General features: G+C 42.9%; 1 protein-coding gene across 1 annotated transcript in view; it reads left to right on the top strand.

Annotated features, from left to right (window-relative positions):
* Positions 1 to 17,667, top strand: part of CFAP251 (cilia and flagella associated protein 251) — a 66,936-nt gene that overhangs the window by 3,350 nt on the left and 45,919 nt on the right. Inside the window, exons 5-8 of the mRNA XM_038574962.1 lie at positions 4,692 to 4,832; positions 7,227 to 7,336; positions 13,732 to 13,843; positions 14,114 to 14,194. Coding sequence (XP_038430890.1) covers positions 4,692 to 4,832; positions 7,227 to 7,336; positions 13,732 to 13,843; positions 14,114 to 14,194 — 444 coding nt within the window. The remainder of the gene's footprint in view (positions 1 to 4,691; positions 4,833 to 7,226; positions 7,337 to 13,731; positions 13,844 to 14,113; positions 14,195 to 17,667) is intronic.

Below are 17,667 nucleotides of genomic sequence, written 5' to 3'. Positions count from 1 at the left end.
TGTCTGTTGCACAGGGTGCTGTTCCTTGTGGGAATCTCAAGCTGCAACTCTCCTCCTCCTCTTCCTCCTCCTCCTTTTCCTCTTCTATTCCTTTCCCCTTTCCCTCCTCTTTTCACCTCTTCTGCCTTAATTTGCTTAATACCTTTACAAATTCCTAAAATCATTACGGGCTCCTAAAATTATCCATTCTAAGATAGGCCGGAAAGTGAAAGGTATGGAAAAAGTGAAAGCTGCTGAGAAAAGTACCAGGTGGTCCAAAGGAATCTGCTTTTGCTGCCATGACAATATTCCAGAGCACCACCATCTTTGAGAAGTATAAATATTATCACGTACCAAGAGGAGGAAGAGGAGAGTGTTTTCCCTTCTTTCTCCATCTGCTACTGAAAATGCTTTCTAGGATTCATCTCTGGTTTTTCCCCTGTAGATTCTGCTTTTGAAAGATTTGTAAATGATTGAGCATAAAACATTTAATGTAGTTCCTGACACAGAGTGAGCACTTGACGAGTGTTAACATCTAGAGATGATGATGATGGTCGTGGTGGTAAGGATGGTAATGATGGTGAGGATGATGGAAAATGCCTAGTGGGAGATGCAGACAACCAATAGCCTCCTTTCTGTAGACTGGGCTTACTCCGAGCAGTGGAGTTCAAGATCAAAACTTGTGCTTGCTCAGTCTGAAAGGAAGAATAAGTTTTAGAGCCCATGAAGACTTTTGTCTTGTTTAGCCAGCTAACAAGACATCAGGTAATGTCACTAATGAGAGCAAGTGACCTTTGTGCCAGGGTTTGGGTCCCCTGTTAGCCTTGGGCTCACTGCAGAACCTAACTATTCTAGACCACCTCCCTCTGCAAATTTGTTTAGCTCTTTGAGTACACTTCTTTTCTTTTCCTGTTCCTCCATTGTTTTTTCTTTCTGCTAAAATTAATAGATGCTCTTTAAAAAAAATTTTTTTTAAGCAGGGGCACCTGGGTGGCTCACTCGGTTAACCATCTGAGCCTTGATGTTGGCTCAGGTCATGATCTCGGGTTCATGAGATCCAGCCAGCCCTGCTGAGTGTGGAGCCTACTTGGGATTCTCTCTGCTCCTCCCCCTGTCTAAAAGTAAATAAAAATAAAAAATAAAAAAAATTCAAGCAGATTCCTCTTTTTACACAGGCCATGTCAAATCCATTTCCCTAAAGTGACTACTGTTACAGTTTAGCATGACCGTATATCTTTCCAGACCTTTTCCTGAGCATCTACAGATTTGGTATCTGTGCGCATGCACACACACCACGACACACATTAGTTTTTGTTTTCTCCACCAGTAAGATCTTTTGCCTTACTGCAAAATATTTTTCCACTTAATATGTCTTGGAGGATTTTCTGTATTGGTCCTTGTAGATCCACTTCCTTATTTTACATTCAACCATTTCCCTGTTATTGATGGCCATTTATGTTGCTTCTGATTTGTCCTCACCAGAGGGGCTTCAGCAAGTGTGCTTCTGCATCTCTCTCCTTTCTCTTTGGGGTCCCCTGCCTTATCCCAAATGTCTCCAGCCAAGAAAACAAGGTATCATGCATTTGTGAGAAGGAATATTAAGATTGTCAAGTATAGTGAAGTCTGGTTTTGACATAACGTTTTGTGTTCATGCTTTAGAAGATTGCTGAAAGAGATGGCTGCCACCATGATCATTCACCACGAATGGTAAAACTGGTGCAAAATGCAATTACTACTTCTGTGGTTTCAATTAATGTGAGTGCTGCTTGAGCAAGGATATTCTGTTAGTACTGAGTGAATTACTTACCAAAAAATCTCTAATCACTTAGCTGTCACTTTAGCCACTACCACAAGCGATTAATTCACCATAGCTAATTTTCTGAACAGACTGTTTTTTTGTTTTTAAGTAATCTCTTACACCCAGTGTGGGGCTACAACACTTGGAGATCAGGAGTCATAGGCTTTACTGACTGAGCCAGACACACACTGCTAAATGGACTTTTTTTTTTTTTTTTGAGCAGTTTAGATTTATAGCAAACTGAACAAAAGTACAGAGTTCCCATATACTCCCTTGTGCCCACCCCTAGATATCCCGTCTATTAATATCTTGCATTAGTGCGGGGCATTTGTTACAGTTGAAGGGCCAATATTGATCATTACTATTAACTAAAGTCCGTCATTTACCTTAGGGGTCACTCCTGATGGTGTAATGTTCTCTGAGCTCTAAGGTATAATGAGATGTGTCCACCATTGCAATGCCCTACAGAGTAGCATCACTGCCTTCAAATCCCTCATGCCCCACTATCCATTCTTCTCTTCACTCCCTCTCTCTCTGGCAAGAATTGTGATATGTTTGTTTGTTTGTTTGTTTTACTGTCTCCATAATTTTGTCTTTTCCAGAATGTCATGTGGTTGGAATCATACAGTGTGAAGTCTTTTCAGGTTGGCTCCTTTCACTTAGCAAAATGCATTTAAGATTTCTCCATGTCTTTTCCTGGCTTGCTAGTTCATTTTCTTTTTATTGCTGAATAATACTCCCTTGTATGAATGTACCATGGTTTGCTTATCCGTGATTTTTTTTTTAATTTTTTTAATTTATTTATGATAGTCACACACACACAGAGAGAGAGAGAGGCAGAGACATAGGCAGAGGGAGAAGCAGGCTCCATGCACCGGGAGCCCGACGTGGGATTCAATCCCGGATCTCCAGGATCATGCCCTGGGCCAAAGGCAGGCGCCAAACCGCTGCGCCACCCAGGGATCCCTGCTTATCCGTGATTTTTATAAAAAACTTGGAACCCAAAATATGCATAAGTAAACTGCTATTGGATTCAAAGCAGTAGAGAGATTTATAGTACCTCTAATTTTTCATTTCAGAAAATTTTTATTTTGGATTTATTCCTGGCAGTATGGAATCTTTAATCATACTGAGGGAATTTTGTCTCTTTATGCTTTATTCTTCCAGGGAAAATGGTGTATGAGGTCCACATATTCCTGGCTCAATAACTGCCTTTCTTATGAAGTTCCTTAGTGACTGTACTACAACTTGTCCATTCCACATATTTTCATGAAGCAAATTGAATTTCACAATATCATTGCTCACTATGTGTCAGGTACTGAGCAGCTTAGGTCCTAGGGACTAGAAGGATAGGATGTTCTTTCTGTTTACTGTTGTCTTTCTTTTATTTTTTTAAAGATTTTATTTATCTATTCATGAGAGATACAGAGATAGGCAGAGGGAGAAGCAGGCTCCCTGTGGGGAGCCTGATATGGGATTCGATCATCAGACCCCGGGATCATGACCTAAACCAAAGGTAGACCACTGAGCCACCCAGGTGTCCCTCTTTTCTCTTTTAAGCAAGGTATTATTCACATAGCATTAAATTCACCCTCCTAAAATATAAAATTGTGATAAAATACACATAAAGTAAAATTTACCATTTTTAGAAAGATTTATTTATTTATTTGAGAAAGAGTATGAGTATGCATACAGTGGCTGATGGGGAGGGGCAGAGAAAGTCTTTAAGCAGACTATGTGTGGAGCCTGCCATGGGGCTGGATTCCACAACCCTGAGAACACAACCTGAGCCAAAACCAGAGTCAGTCGCTTATCCAACTGTGCCACCCAGGTGCCCCTAAAATTTACCATCTTAACCATTTTTAGGTGTACAATGTGTAGTAGTAAGTACATTTGCATTGTGGTGCAACCAAAGCCTGAAACTCCCTACCTACTGAGTAGTTCCTCATTCCCCAGCCCAGCCCCTGGCACCCACCACTCTACTTTGTGTGTCTACGGCTCTGAGTCCTCTCGGGACCTCATATAAGTGGAGTCACATAGTATTTGTCTTGTTGTGACTGGTGAATTTCACTTGTTGTGACTGGTGGATTTCACATGTTGTCCTCAAGGCTCATCCATGTGGTTGAATGGCTGGATGTCCTTTTTGAAGACTGAATAATCCTCACATTTTGTTTATCCATTCATCTGTTGAGGGACACTTGGGTTTCTTCTACCTTTTGACTTTGTGAAATATGCTGCTACAAACATGGGTGTACGAGTGTCTCTTTGAGACCCTGATTTCAGTTCTTTTAGGTGTATACTTGGAAGTATAATTTCTGCATTATATAGTAATTCTGTTTTCAATTTTTTGAGAAATCTCCATGTCGTTTCTCACTACAGCAGCGCCATTTCATGTTCCCACCAAGAGTGCACAGGGGTTCCGATTTCTCCACATCCTTGTAAAATTTACCCTTTTAAAGTATATGATTCATTAGTTTTTAGCATGTTTGCAAGGTTGGGCAACCATTACCACTGATTCCAGAACATTTTCATCCCCTACAAAAGAAATCTATATCCCTTAGCAGTCATTTCCTACCCATCCCCCTGATCTCCCCAACCCCCCCGAGCCCCCCAACCCTCCCCCTGCAGCCACTTATCTACTTTCTGCCTTTATGGATTTGACTCTTCTGGGCACTTCATAGAGATGGAATCATGTACTGTGTAGTCCTCCATGTCTCGCCTCTTTCACTCAGCATCATGGTTTCAAGGGTCATCCACATGCTAGCATGCTGTTGAGGACCTTCTTGAAGTGATTTCTCTTCTTTGGATCGATGATGTGAATCCTCCTCCTCCAGAGACTGTGCCGGGGTGCCTGGCATCACAGCCCTGGGCTTGGCACAATTAGTATCTCACTGGATTTGTCTTTGTCTTCCAGACCATGACTTGGTCTTTCGGATGGAACAGTTCTCTTCCGGTTTACTATATTCGAGACGAAAACCAGAGAGTTCTTCTTTATGTCTGTGCTCACACTGCAGTCATCTACAATGTTTTCAAGAATACTCAGCATCATCTTCAGGTACGCAAGTTTTTGTTTTGTTTTGTTTTGTTTTGTTTTGTTTTTCATAACAAAAGAGGCTGTCTTTCACTGGAATGTAGCATTTTCTTTTTTTATTCTAAGAACTGACTTCATTATGTCACTATCGTGTTTTCCTACCTCTCTTCTGGACTATAGTAAGTCTTGTCTTTAGAAACACATTTTTTAAAATTTTTATTTATTTATGATAGTCACAGAGAGAGAGAGAGAGAGAGAGGCAGAGACACAGGCAGAGGGAGAAGCAGGCTCCATGCACCGGGAGCCCGATGTGGGATTCGATCCCATGTCTCCGGGATCACGCCCTGGGCCAAAGGCAGGCGCCAAACCGCTGCGCCACCCAGGGATCCCTAGAAACACATTTTTAAAAAAGATTTACCTACATATTGTTAGAGAAACAGCGAGAGAGTAAGGGAGTGGAGCAGAGGCAGAGGAAGAGGGAGAAAAAGAGGGAGAGAAGCAGACTCCACACTGAGCACAGAGCCTGAAGTGGGGCTCAATCCCACAACCCTGAGATCGTGACCTGAGCTGAAATTAAGTCAGACACTGATCTGACTGAGCCACACAGGTGCCCCAGAAACACACTGTATTGTTCGTTGTCTCTAATTCTAATCAGAATCAATTTACAAACCACAGCAATTGATGTTTATTTTACAGCAACAGGAATTTAAAGCATTTGTAATTTTTTTTTTACATTTCCATAAAGATGTGGTCAGGATATATCATGTTGCCGCCACAGAACCATGGGGAACATAAAAGGCTTTAGCATGGATTCCAGACCTAATTAATATTTAGGGGAGGGCTTTGCAGGTGCAAAAGGGCTTTGATCCTCATAATTGTGCTGAGAGGTGGGTGGTAATACCCCCATTTTACTAGAAGAAAAAACTGAGGCTCAGAGAGGTTTAGCTGACTTACCCAAGATTGCACTGGTACATGGTGAAGCCAGGTCTTTCTTGAATGTAGGTCCCCTGACATCAAAGTGTTGAGTAGGTTGGTTGTCATCCTATGCCTTCCTCTCCCGTGTCCTCTGTGTTTGCCCTCCCTACACCACTCTGCTTCCTTTATTCCTGATCATTTACCTGACCCACTGTCCTCTTTTCTTGGTGTCTGACTTTTCACTAGTTAACCTAGTAAATAAACGTTCCAGATTACCCTTTGCAATGGGCATATATTTTAATAAGGATCTTCCTCAGTCAATGCCTACGTCAGAAACATCACAAAGGGTTTTTCAAGGAATCCACACCGTGTGGGTGCAGCTGGAGGTATTTGCTCTCTAGGAGTCCAGAAACATACACAAAAGCAGCACGCAGCCCTTCTTGGAACTTAGTTGAATGTGCAGCACTGAACACAGGGGTAACAACAGAGGGAGATGGGAGCATTTGTGTCTGCAGAGTCGGGAAAGGGTAGGAGTGGGCAGAGGGGCTGAGAAATAGGGACTATGCCAGGCAGGTGTCCAGCCTCCCTCATAGTCACATGGCTGGGAATAGCCTTGACCATTCACCATTCACCATTCATTCATTCATTCATTCATTCCTTTATTCCACAGATATTTGTCATCACTTCTTTGTTTAGAGTCTGTGTCTGTAGTGGTGAACAAAACAGGTCTGGTCCCCCCGCCCCTTTGTATAGCTTACAATCTCATAAATACATAATTACAAATGGTAACAAGCACTCCAAAGGAAACGTGGGCTGCTGTAGGAGAGAGACCAAGAGTGAGAGATGGACCTCTGACTGGTGGGCTGGCAATGCAGATGTGCCCTTTATGGGGAGATCTGATGGACTGAGGAGAATGAACCAACCAGGGGCAGTTTGGGGAGGAGCATTCTAGCCCAGAGAGTTCCGGGTTTGCAGGCCTGTGCATCGGGCCCAGTATGGCTGGCATTGAGTGAGCAACAGGAGATGAAGAAGGGAGGAAACGGTCTGTTTTCTGGCAGGGAGCAGTGCCATCTTGTTTGTGTTTCCAGGAGATTCCTGAGTTACTGGGAAAGGATTATAGGGGGATGGGAATGAAAGCAGAGACAAGTGAGGAGGCTCTTGCCCCAGAATTGCTCAGTGACCTGATGTGGACACATTTTTAGGGAGATGAAGGGGCTGGGGGCTGGGCAGAAGCCCAACATTTATTCTCAACCTGGGTTCAGAGTTGGGTACATGACTCGACCTGTAGGGAGACCCTGTCCCTGTGAGTGTGGCTTATCCTTCAGGTATGTTGAGGGAGAGAAAATCTGAAAACCACTGGCTATGGAGAAATGCCAGGGAAGGCCCATTGGAGTGGAATTTTCAGCCAGATGGACCTGGAAGGAGAGCTTTGTTCTCTCTTTGGGGCTCCAGCCTCTCCTACTGTTCTTGATGTTTCAAAGCATTTTCTCTGCATTTCTGCAGGGCCACCTTAATGTGATCTCCTGCCTTTGCATCAGTGAAGATAGGCGGTGGATTGCCACGGCTGACAAAGGGCCCAACTGTCTAATAATTATATGGGATTCCTTCACAGGGTAAGCTTTGTGCAGTCATGTTTTTTCCTACTTCATACAGTGGATCTGCTACTGTGACCAGCAACAAATGAGTAATGCTGGTGTGGACGTTACAGAAACTAGTGATGGGATACAGGATGAGGGGTGAAGTGGCCTGGGAGGCTGGCCATCTTGTTGCCTTGAGGCCTGATTGAGTGACATTACCTTGGTGAATTTCCCATTTATAATACTTGGCTCTTTAGACCCAGAGACTTGGTTTGGCAGTGTCCCCGAGTAGATGGGGCTGAGGGAGGTTAACCCACCCTGACCCAGCTTGGAGGCCCAGGGAAGTGCAGTGACTTTCCTCACCTGCAAAAAAAAAAAAAAAAAAAAAAAAAAAAAAAAAGGAGGGCTAATCATACCTACTGTTTTGGTTTCCTTGGGCTGCTCTAAGAAATTACCACACACCAAGGGGCTTAAAAAATAGATAGTTGGAAAAATAAAAAATAAAAAAATAAATAGATAGTTGGGCAGCCCAGGTGGCTCAGCAGTTTAGCGCCGCCTTCAGTCCAGGGCATGATCCTGGAGACACGGGATTGAGTCCCACGTCGGGCTCCCTGCATGAGCCTGCTTCTCCCTCTGCCTCTCTCTCTGTGTCTCTCATGAATAAATAAATAAAATCTTAAAAAAAACAAACAAACAAAAAGAAACAGAAAGTTATGTCACAGTTCACGAGGCTGGAAGTCTGAAATCAGGATGCCCAAAGGGGTGGTTCCTTCTGGGGCTGTGAGGGAACCTGTTCCAGGCCTCTCTCCCAGCTGCTGGTGGTGGCTGGCAGCCTTTGGCATTCCTTAGCTGGTAGACTAATCACTCTAGTCTCTGCCTCTGTCTTCAGGTGGCATTGTCCCCTGTGTGTCTCTTTTTTTTTTTTTTTTTTTTAATTTTTATTTTATTTATGATAGTCGCACAGAGAGAGAGAGAGAAGCAGAGACATAGGCAGAGGGAGAAGCAGGCTCCATGCACCGGGAGCCTGACGTGGGATTCGATCCCGGGTCTCCAGGATCGCGCCCCGGGCCAAAGGCAGGCGCCAAACCGCTGCGCCACCCAGGGATCCCCCCCTGTGTGTCTCTTTGTGTCTTCTCTTCTGTGAGTTCAGTAGTCATTGGATTTAGGATCCATCCTAATCCAGCATGACCTCTTCTGAACTAAGTACATCTGCAAAGACCCTATTCCCGTATAACACTCACATTCTGAGGCTCTGGGTGGACATGACTTTTGAGAAGGCCCTCAATTCACTACACTTACTTCATAGGACTATCATGAAGACCAGTAAAGCACAGTACACGGCCCATGATAGATGCTCATATGTGAGTTTTCTTTCTCAATTCCTGGTCCTAGAGGCAGAGTGCAGTGCTAGGTTAATTGATAAGATTGTAAGGCCCCGGTTCAGTTGCAGGGGGGCACTGACATGGGGGGTGGATGAGTCCAGTAGGACACAATTAGGAAGAAGTTGTGTTTAATGCTCAGGTATTCTGGAAAGTTATGTTGGATATTCTAAGATACAGGTCCTCCAGGTGACTGGTGATCTCCATAGGGCCATGTTTCCTAATCTTGGTCCTTATCTTACTGGACATCTCAGTAGCATTTGACACCTTTCATTTCCTTGGCTTCTCTGATACCACATCCCCTTGGTTTTCATCTGACTTCTGAGACTCTGCTTCCTGTGGCCTGAGCTGGTGAGGACCTGGTTGGTACTATTCTCCAACCAGGAGGGAGCAGAACTGGGGTTTTAAGCCACATCTCAGTAATCACCTCGTATTTCATCTTTTCACAAACGAGGAAGCTGCTGGAGAATATTCTACCTGGATGCCCCATGTGTATCTCCTGCTAAAATGTCTCAAAGCCCTGTTGCATTTCCTCCCAGATGCCTTCTGAACCCACCCCTGGTGCCCCTGCCCATCCTCTCTCACCTGGGCCCTCACCTGACAGGGCTCCTCCTCTGCAGCTTCACTCTGCCACCCAACCCCCAGGATGTTGATTTTGTTTTATTATAGTGAAATATACATCACAAAATTGACCATCTTCACAATTTTTAAGAAGATTTATTTATTTATTTGAGAGAGCGAGTTAGAGAGCATGAGTGGGAGGATGAGCAGAGGGAGAGAGAATCCTCCAGCAGACTCCTTGCTGAGCACAGAGCCCAAGGTAGGGCTCAATCCCAGGACCCTGAAATCATGACCTGAGCTGAAACCAAGAGCCAGCCACTTTTCTGACTGAGCCACCCAGGCGCCCCATCTCCATGATCTTTTTTTATTTTATTTTATTTTAATTTTTTTATTTATGATAGTCACAGAGAGAGAGAGAGAGAGAGAGAGAGAGGCAGAGACACAGGCAGAGGGAGAAGCAGGCTCCATGCACCGGGAGCCCGACATGGGATTCGATCCCGGGTCTCCAGGATCGCGCCCGGGGCCAAAGGCAGGCGCCAAACTGCTGCGCCACCCAGGGATCCCCATCTCCACCATCTTTAAGCATATAATTCAGTGGCATTAATTACATTCATGATGTTGTACAACCATCGACACTATTTCCAGAACATTTTTATCACCCCCAAACAGAAACTCTGTGCCAGTAAGCTCCCTGTTCTCCCTCCCCTGGGCCCCTTCTCTAATTTCTGTCTTTGTAGATGCCTATTGTTTTTTGTGTGTGGAGTTGTATGTGACTTTTTGTGCCTGGCTCTTCTCTCAGCATGGTGTTTTCAGAGTACTCCCGTGTTGTGGCATGAAACAGTGCTCCTTTCTTTTCAAGATTCCATTGCACGGATAGACCAACTTTGTTTATCCATCTGTTGATATTTAAAAATCTTTTAACTGAAAGCTAATATCTCCTCTGGCTACCACCACCAATCTTCGTCTTCTTCCTAGTGGTAGTTCATTTGGTATGTTTCCTTCCAGAACATTTGCTGTTGTCTTAAACACAGGTACGTGGACATCATCATGTACAACCACATAGTTTTTCTCCATGGCATTTTGAGTGTGATCTTCTCCCAAACCCAAAATCTGATTATGTTGCTTCCCTGCTTAACACCCTTCAGAGGCTGCCTGTCACCAACCCAGTCTGTGTTAGAGGGAGTACACATCTTGCATCATAGCCGCGGGAACATGTCCCCCAGAAAGTGAGACACACACACATACACACATACCATACTGCCTAGCTGCAGCTGTGGCTGTCTTATGCTTTCAGCTGCAAGACTTACCCATGAGGGAAAGTTAATATATCCTGTGACAGGAAGTCTGTAAGCAGGAAGAGTGGGCCCCTCACGTGTGTTCCTTCTCTGACACTGTTGCTTATATCTCTCCTTCTCCAGGCACAGGTGGCCCCCATATAAAGTGTTTATTCTTTGCTTCTTTCTTGCTTGTGAAGCTGTCTCCCCTACCAGACTGGGGATGACACTGTCAGTGATTTTTCTTTTTTTAATTTCAAATTACAGTGCATCTGTGGTTAACAATTCAACATGTTGATATGAGTTTTATGATACAGCAAATGATGACTTTGGGATCCAGAAAAGATTATTTGGTTTTAGAATTAACATTCACTTTCAAGTTGTAAACTAACAAGGATAGTTTTTCCTTAAGCTTTTCATTCAACTTAAAAATCTTACTTCTTTTATAAATCTAGCATATTTTTGCAATTGCCTTTAAGGGGGTTTTGAATAATGTTTGGCCCCACTTACAAATTTGATTATTAATTCATTTAAAACATTTTTAAACTTCACTTAGAAATTGAATATATTTGGTTTTATCTTTAAGTTCTTGAGTAGTCTGATTAAAAAATAAACCCTTCACCCATACTTAAGTAATTCTTGTAAATCTAATAAATTAGACATAACTATGGCAAAAATTAAGTTCTCATAAGTATTTTAATATTGTTTATAAACCAATGCAATTTGAAATTAAAATTACAAGTCTAAAAAAAATTACAAGTCTAAATTAAGTACAGGCTTTAAATTAGAATCACAAATTGAATCTATCAGAGGCTCTGATATGTTAAATTCTCTTAAACATCACCCATTCCTAAACAAAATAAACAAATTCTCTTTCCACCAATACGTTTACAGTACAAGCCCAACTGACATCATCATCTTTATATTTAATTCTGAATAGCCACAGGGTTAAGATGCTTTTCCCAGGACACCTGGGTAGTTCAGCAGTTAAGCATCTGCCTTCAGCTCAGGGCATGATTCTGGAGTCCTGGGATTGAATCCCACATTGGGCTCCTTGCATGGAGCCTGCTTTTCCCTATACCTATGTCTCTGCCTCTGTCTCTCTCTGTGTTTCTCTCTGGGCCCAGCCAGGTATGGCCCAGAAGTGACATGTTTGCTATAACAAGGGCTCCATAATGAAAAACAGTGTTCCTGGATTATGTTCCTGGATTATTACTACCTGCTCTTTATCTCCAGTGTAGGTCAGGGACTCCCCCCTCCCCATGCTACTGTTCACTCACTTCCTTGCTTCTGCCATCTCCTGAATTTCTTTAGCTCTCTTAGATATTTAAATATCTAATTTAGGGGCAGCTGGGTGGCTTAGTGGTTGAGTGTCTGCCTTTGGTGCAGGTCGTGATCCTGGAGTCCTGGGATCAAGTCCTGCATCGGGCTTTCCGCAGGAGCCTGTTTCTCCCTCTGCCTGTGTCTCTGTGTCTCTCATGAATAAATTAATAAAATCTTTTAGAAAATTAATTCTGCATGTGACAAGGCTTTGCCTGCTTCTTACAGTTCGAGTCTTGCCAGTAACAAGTACAGAAGTAATGAAGAGAGGGGCTGAGTGGTTCAGTCAGTTAAGCATCTGCCTGCCTTTGGCTCAGATCATGATCCTGAGGTCCTGGGATTGAGCCCCATACTAGCTCCCCGCTCAGTGGGAGTCTACTTCTCCCTCTGCCCCTCACTTCACTCTTGCTCTCGCTCTCTCTCAAATAAATAAATAAAAATCTTAAAAAAAAAAAAAAAAGTGCATGAGGACAAAAAAGTGAAAGTCCCTTTCCACCCAAACACATCTCCACAGTCACCTTAGCTTACTTTGGAGTCCATTCCTCTAGCCTCTTCTCTGCACAGAAATGTGTGCACTTTCTTTCCTTCATCCAGGATGATGCTACATACACTCTTTTGTAATTTGCTTTTTTCACAAAATTTTGGTCACCTTCCAATATCTTCCTCATTTTTTTTGAAAGTAGCATAGTTTTTCATTATATGGTTATGTTCTAATATTTTTTAACATCTCTCACATCCATGGATATTTTGTTGTTTCCAGATTTTTTTGCCATTAAAGCAGTTCTACAAAAACATGAACTAATATTTATCTGTTTATTTTTGCTATTATTTTTCTGGGAACAAGTTGTAGAAGAGGAATTGTTGGGTCATAGGGTATATACATTTACAATTTTGATTGATGTAGCTAAGTTGCTGTCTAGAAAGCTTGTGCTTATTTACATTCCCACTTAGGTAGGAGGGTGCTCGTTTTCCTAAGAGCTTGGGTATTGTCCTAGGAGTCTTTTTTCATATTTCCGTCCTTTGTGCCTGGCACCGAATCAGCGCTCAATAATGAGTGACACTAGACTTCACGAAGACAACAAATAGCCCATTTGCATGATGCCAAGTTAATTTTGTTTTTTTAAATTGAGGTAAAATTTACATAACATACAATTCACCATTATAAAGTGTGCATTCAATGGCATTTAGCACAGTAACAGTGTTATGTGATCCCCACCTATAGCTAGTTCCAAAATACTTTTTCTTTAAAAGATTTTAAGTAATCTCTACACTCAACATCGGGCCTGAACTCACAACCCTGAGATCAGAAGTCACATACTCCACTGACTGATCCAGCTAGGCACTCCTACTTCCAAAATATTTTCAACTCCCCAAAAGGAAAATCTGAAACCATCAGCCATCATTCTCTTTCCCTCCTCCCCCATCCCCTAGCAGCCTCCAATCTGCTTTCTATCCCTGCGAATTTTCTAATTATGGACACTTCATTAAAAAAATATTTTATTTGTTTATTTGAGAGAAAGAGAGAAGGACCAGGGGTGGGGGCAGAGGGAGAAGCAGACTCCCTGCTGAGCAGGGAGCCTGATGTGGGGATCCATCCTGAGACTCCATCCTGAGCCAAAGGCAAATGCTTCACCAACTAAGCCACCCAGCCACCTCAAACTCTGGACATTTCATACCAATGGATTCATACAGCAGGCTCCTTTCACTTCATGTGGTGTTTTCAGGGTTCGCCCATGGCAGAGTAGCTTTCACTGCCTATTCCTTTCTATGGCTGAATCATAGTCCATCATATGGATGAACCACATTTGGTTCCTCCATAACTGATGCTTTTGAAGTGAGTCCCTCTGGGAAGCAAGGAGACCTCAGCAAACAGTTGTTCCCCTGGCCTGTTTTGCAGCATTCCTGTGCACACAATATTTGACAGCTGTCCAGAAGGCAATGGCATTGGGTCCATAGCCATCACCCGGGACGCCAAGTATCTGGCAACCATCTCAGATGCTGAAATCCAGGTACAGGGCCCTTGGAATTGGCCTCAGCGGGCTGGCCAGCCTGTCAGGTGTGTCCCAGTGAGCAGCTCTGCTCTGGCCACATGGCATCTGTGATGCTCTCAGGGAATGACCATATCCCTTAGCACATTGGTGGGAGTTCTCTGCCTGGAGCTTTGCTTACAGTGCTCTGCTCCATTAGCCGAAGTTACAGGGTTACCACAAGAGGTGTAGGGGACTTAGCTGCCTTCAGAAACCTTCTTCTTATCCTCCTCTGTCTGCTGGCACTCACAGAAAGTTTGCATCTGGAGGTGGACCTTAGCAGTGGAAACGCCAGCGTGTACTCTTGACCTTCCCAAAGAGTATGGCTTTCAGGTGAGCTCAATTTGAGTCTGTAAAGTGATGGTGTACAGTTATACTGAGCCCAGGTCAAAACCTACTTTTGGCTTTACTGGAGTTTTGTTATGGTGCTCTAGCACTTGTTAAAAAACATTTTCATATCCATGATTTCATTTTTATTTTTTATGATGGTTAGCAATTTTTTGAGCATTTATTATGTGCCAGATTCTGCTAAGTTCTTTATATACAGTATCTCACACAATCCATGCAAACATGTTGGGAAGGAGTTATTTAGTAACATCTATGGAATGCTATTAATTACAGATAATTTAAAAAAATTTTAAAAAAATTACAGATAATTTGTCTGAAGTCAGAGGCCAGCAGCCTTTCTTATTCTGGAAGTATGCACTTAACTGCTCCTAATATCTGGAAGTTATTAGTCCCAGTTTGCTTGAAGTTACTTGCCAAGGACACCCACAAAGTTTACTCTGCTGTTCTGCATCGTCTTATTCATTCTTGCGTCCTCATTCATCATTAGCTTGCTGAGTACCTACTCATGTGCTAAGACACTATGGAAAGTACATACCTGGATGCCGGACCTAGAACCCAGTCAGAGGGTCTGGGTGATTGGGCTCAGCCAATCATAAAGCTCTACAGCTTTATGTCCATGTCTCTTCTGGCCCCCAGCATTTCTCTAGGTCTCTGAAAAAAATTTCCTTACGGCTTTGTAAGCTGAGCTGATAGAATAGCCACCAGCCATAGTAGGTTTTTCTATTGCTGCCAAAAGCTCCTCTGGGATTTTGATAGAGATTGCATTGAATCTACGATCACTTGGGATAGCTGTCCTCTTAACAATCCATGGGCACAGGATGTCTTTCCATATACTTATGTCTTCTTGAATTTCCTTCAGCAGTGTTTTATAGTTTGCAGTGTACAACTTTCACCCAAGATTTTATTCCTAGGTATTTTTATGCTATTGTAAGTAGATTCGTGTTCTTAATTTCCTTCTCAGATTGTTTATTGCTAATATATAGAAACTCAACTGATTTTTGTGTGATTTTGCACCATGAAACTTTGCTGAATACATGTGGCTACTTAGATTTGAATAGATTGAAATAAGATAAAACTACAAATTCATTTCCTCAGCATCTCTACATTTCAGGTACTCACTAGCCACCTGTGACTGACTGCGGCCATGTTTGACAGCACAGATGAGTGAACATCTCCATCATAACAGAAAGTGCTGTTAGCACTGCATATGCCCCACATCTGGAAGGACTCTGCCATTAGTGTGCTCTGTGCTCCTGCCCACCCAACTGAGCAGGTTTCTTTGATCTGGCATGGAGTCACAAATGACAACTGAGCTTTCAGCATTGACTGGCTTTAGTGCTAGTAGGTTGTCTGTTTTGCTTCTAGAGACACTTATCTCACACCTTCTCCTCATACCTCCCCAGTCCTTCCTCTTACTCTCAGCAGATGACCTCTCATTTTGCATTGGGGGAATGGAGGCCATCAGATACACTGGCCTGTTCTCATTCCCAGGCCTACAGCTTGCTTTCAACCTCCCCACCTTCTCTTTCCCCTCTAATTATGAGAGAACCAGTGCACTAGATCCCATCCCTCTCACACACTCAAGGCCCTCTCCTGCAGTGACCAGCCTATTCCTCTAATGGATGATTATCCCCTCAGCAAGTACACATGCTTTAGCTTCACCTATCTTTAGAGATCGCCATTGATGGGCCATCGTCCAGATCTTGCCCCTGTGCCTCTTCACAGTAATATGTCTCTGAAGAGCCATCTGCATTTGCTTTCTTACTTTGTCATCTTTCTTTTACTTTTTTGTGCACAAGATATTTGATCTCTTTATGTTGTCATTGCTAAATAAGGCATACATGCAAAATGTGTACATTTTAAGGAAGGAAACAAAATGTACCTGTGTACTTACTGCTGGGTCAAGAAAGAACATCACCCTTTGTTCCCCTTCCCCAATCTCATCCTTAGCCTTGCTTCCTAAAATTAACTAGTGTCCCGGATTTTGTGTTACACATTCCCTTGCTTTCCTTTATATTTTTTTTCCAGCAATGCATGTATCCCTCAGTATTCTCCTTTTTTTTTTTTTTTAAGACTTTATTTATTTATTCATAGACACAGGGAGAGAGAGAGGCAGAGACACAGGCAGAAGGAGAAGCAGGTTCCATGCAGGGAGCCTTACGTGGGACTCAATCCTGGGTCTGCAGGATCACACCCCAGGCTGCAGGTGGCGCCAAACCGCTGCGCCACCGGGGCTGCCCTTTTTTTTTTTTTTTTTTTTTTTTTTTTAAGAAAGAGAGTATATGTGCACCAGTGGGAGAGGCCGAGGGAGAGGGAGAGAGACTCTCAAGCAGACTCCATGCTGAGTGCAAAGCCCGATATAGGGCTTGATCTCACAACCCTGATATCATGACCTGAGCCAAAATCAGGAGTTGGATGCTTAACCAACTGAGCTACCCAGGTGCCACTCCTTCAGTACTATCCTATTTTGTTTTAACTGTTTTGTTTGATACATATTTGGAATCATAACTGCTTCATCTTCTCTACCTTGTTTTTGAGATACATCCACGTTGATTATTGAGCTAGAATTCATTAATTTTCATGCTATATAGTCTCTCCTTGTTTGAGGACAATACAGCTCATTTATCTATCCTACTGATGATGAACATTTTGATTCTTTTGCTCTGCCTTCTACCCGCCCCCCCCCCCCCCCACCATGGCTTTACCAAATCTGTGCTTATCACAGTCACTGGTGTTTCCAAGTCAAATGAACACTATTAAATCAGTAGCACCTCTCCCAATTGGAGGTTCAAGACACCTTTTCTGCTGGCTCATTGATCTTTCCTGGGCTCCTTTTGTGAGCTCTTCCTCTTTCATTGCACACCTTTTAAATATGGGCAGTCCTCAGGGTTTAGTTATAGGAGCTCCTCTTCCTGCTATACCTTCTTCCTGGGTATTCTTATCCATTCCTGTGACTTTTAAGTGTACTCCCAAGAAGCATCCTGAAATCCTACTTCCTCTCTCTGTTTTCACTGCCACCACATCTGCCTGTGTGACATCCTCCCAGCTGATGTGTTCACTCTTGTCACAATGGACCTTCCTGCTGTAGTTAGAGCAATAATTCTCAAACAAGCAAAACAGATTATATCACTCTCTTGAAGTCTTTCAATGAATTTACATTATAATGGGAGTAAACCTAAACTCCCCCTCTGCCCATGTCCCAACATTTACCCTCCTGTTTATTGTTTATTAGTTTGCATACTCCAGAATTTTACAGAAATTGACTCCTTTTGTGGAGGGCTCTGGCTGCTTTCACTCAATTTAATTTTGAGATTCATCCATGTTGTTGCATGTATCAATTGCTTATTCCCTTATATTATTCTTTATGTTTCCTTTATAAAGTTAATGCTGAATAGTCGTACATTGAGTGGATATGTCACAATTTGTTTATTCACTATTAAAAAGACATTGGTACTGTT

The sequence above is a fragment of the Canis lupus genome, chromosome 26, assembly GCF_011100685.1.
Source record: "Canis lupus familiaris isolate Mischka breed German Shepherd chromosome 26, alternate assembly UU_Cfam_GSD_1.0, whole genome shotgun sequence".
Lineage (NCBI taxonomy): Eukaryota > Metazoa > Chordata > Mammalia > Carnivora > Canidae > Canis > Canis lupus.
This window is presented reverse-complemented; position numbering and strand designations above follow the sequence as displayed.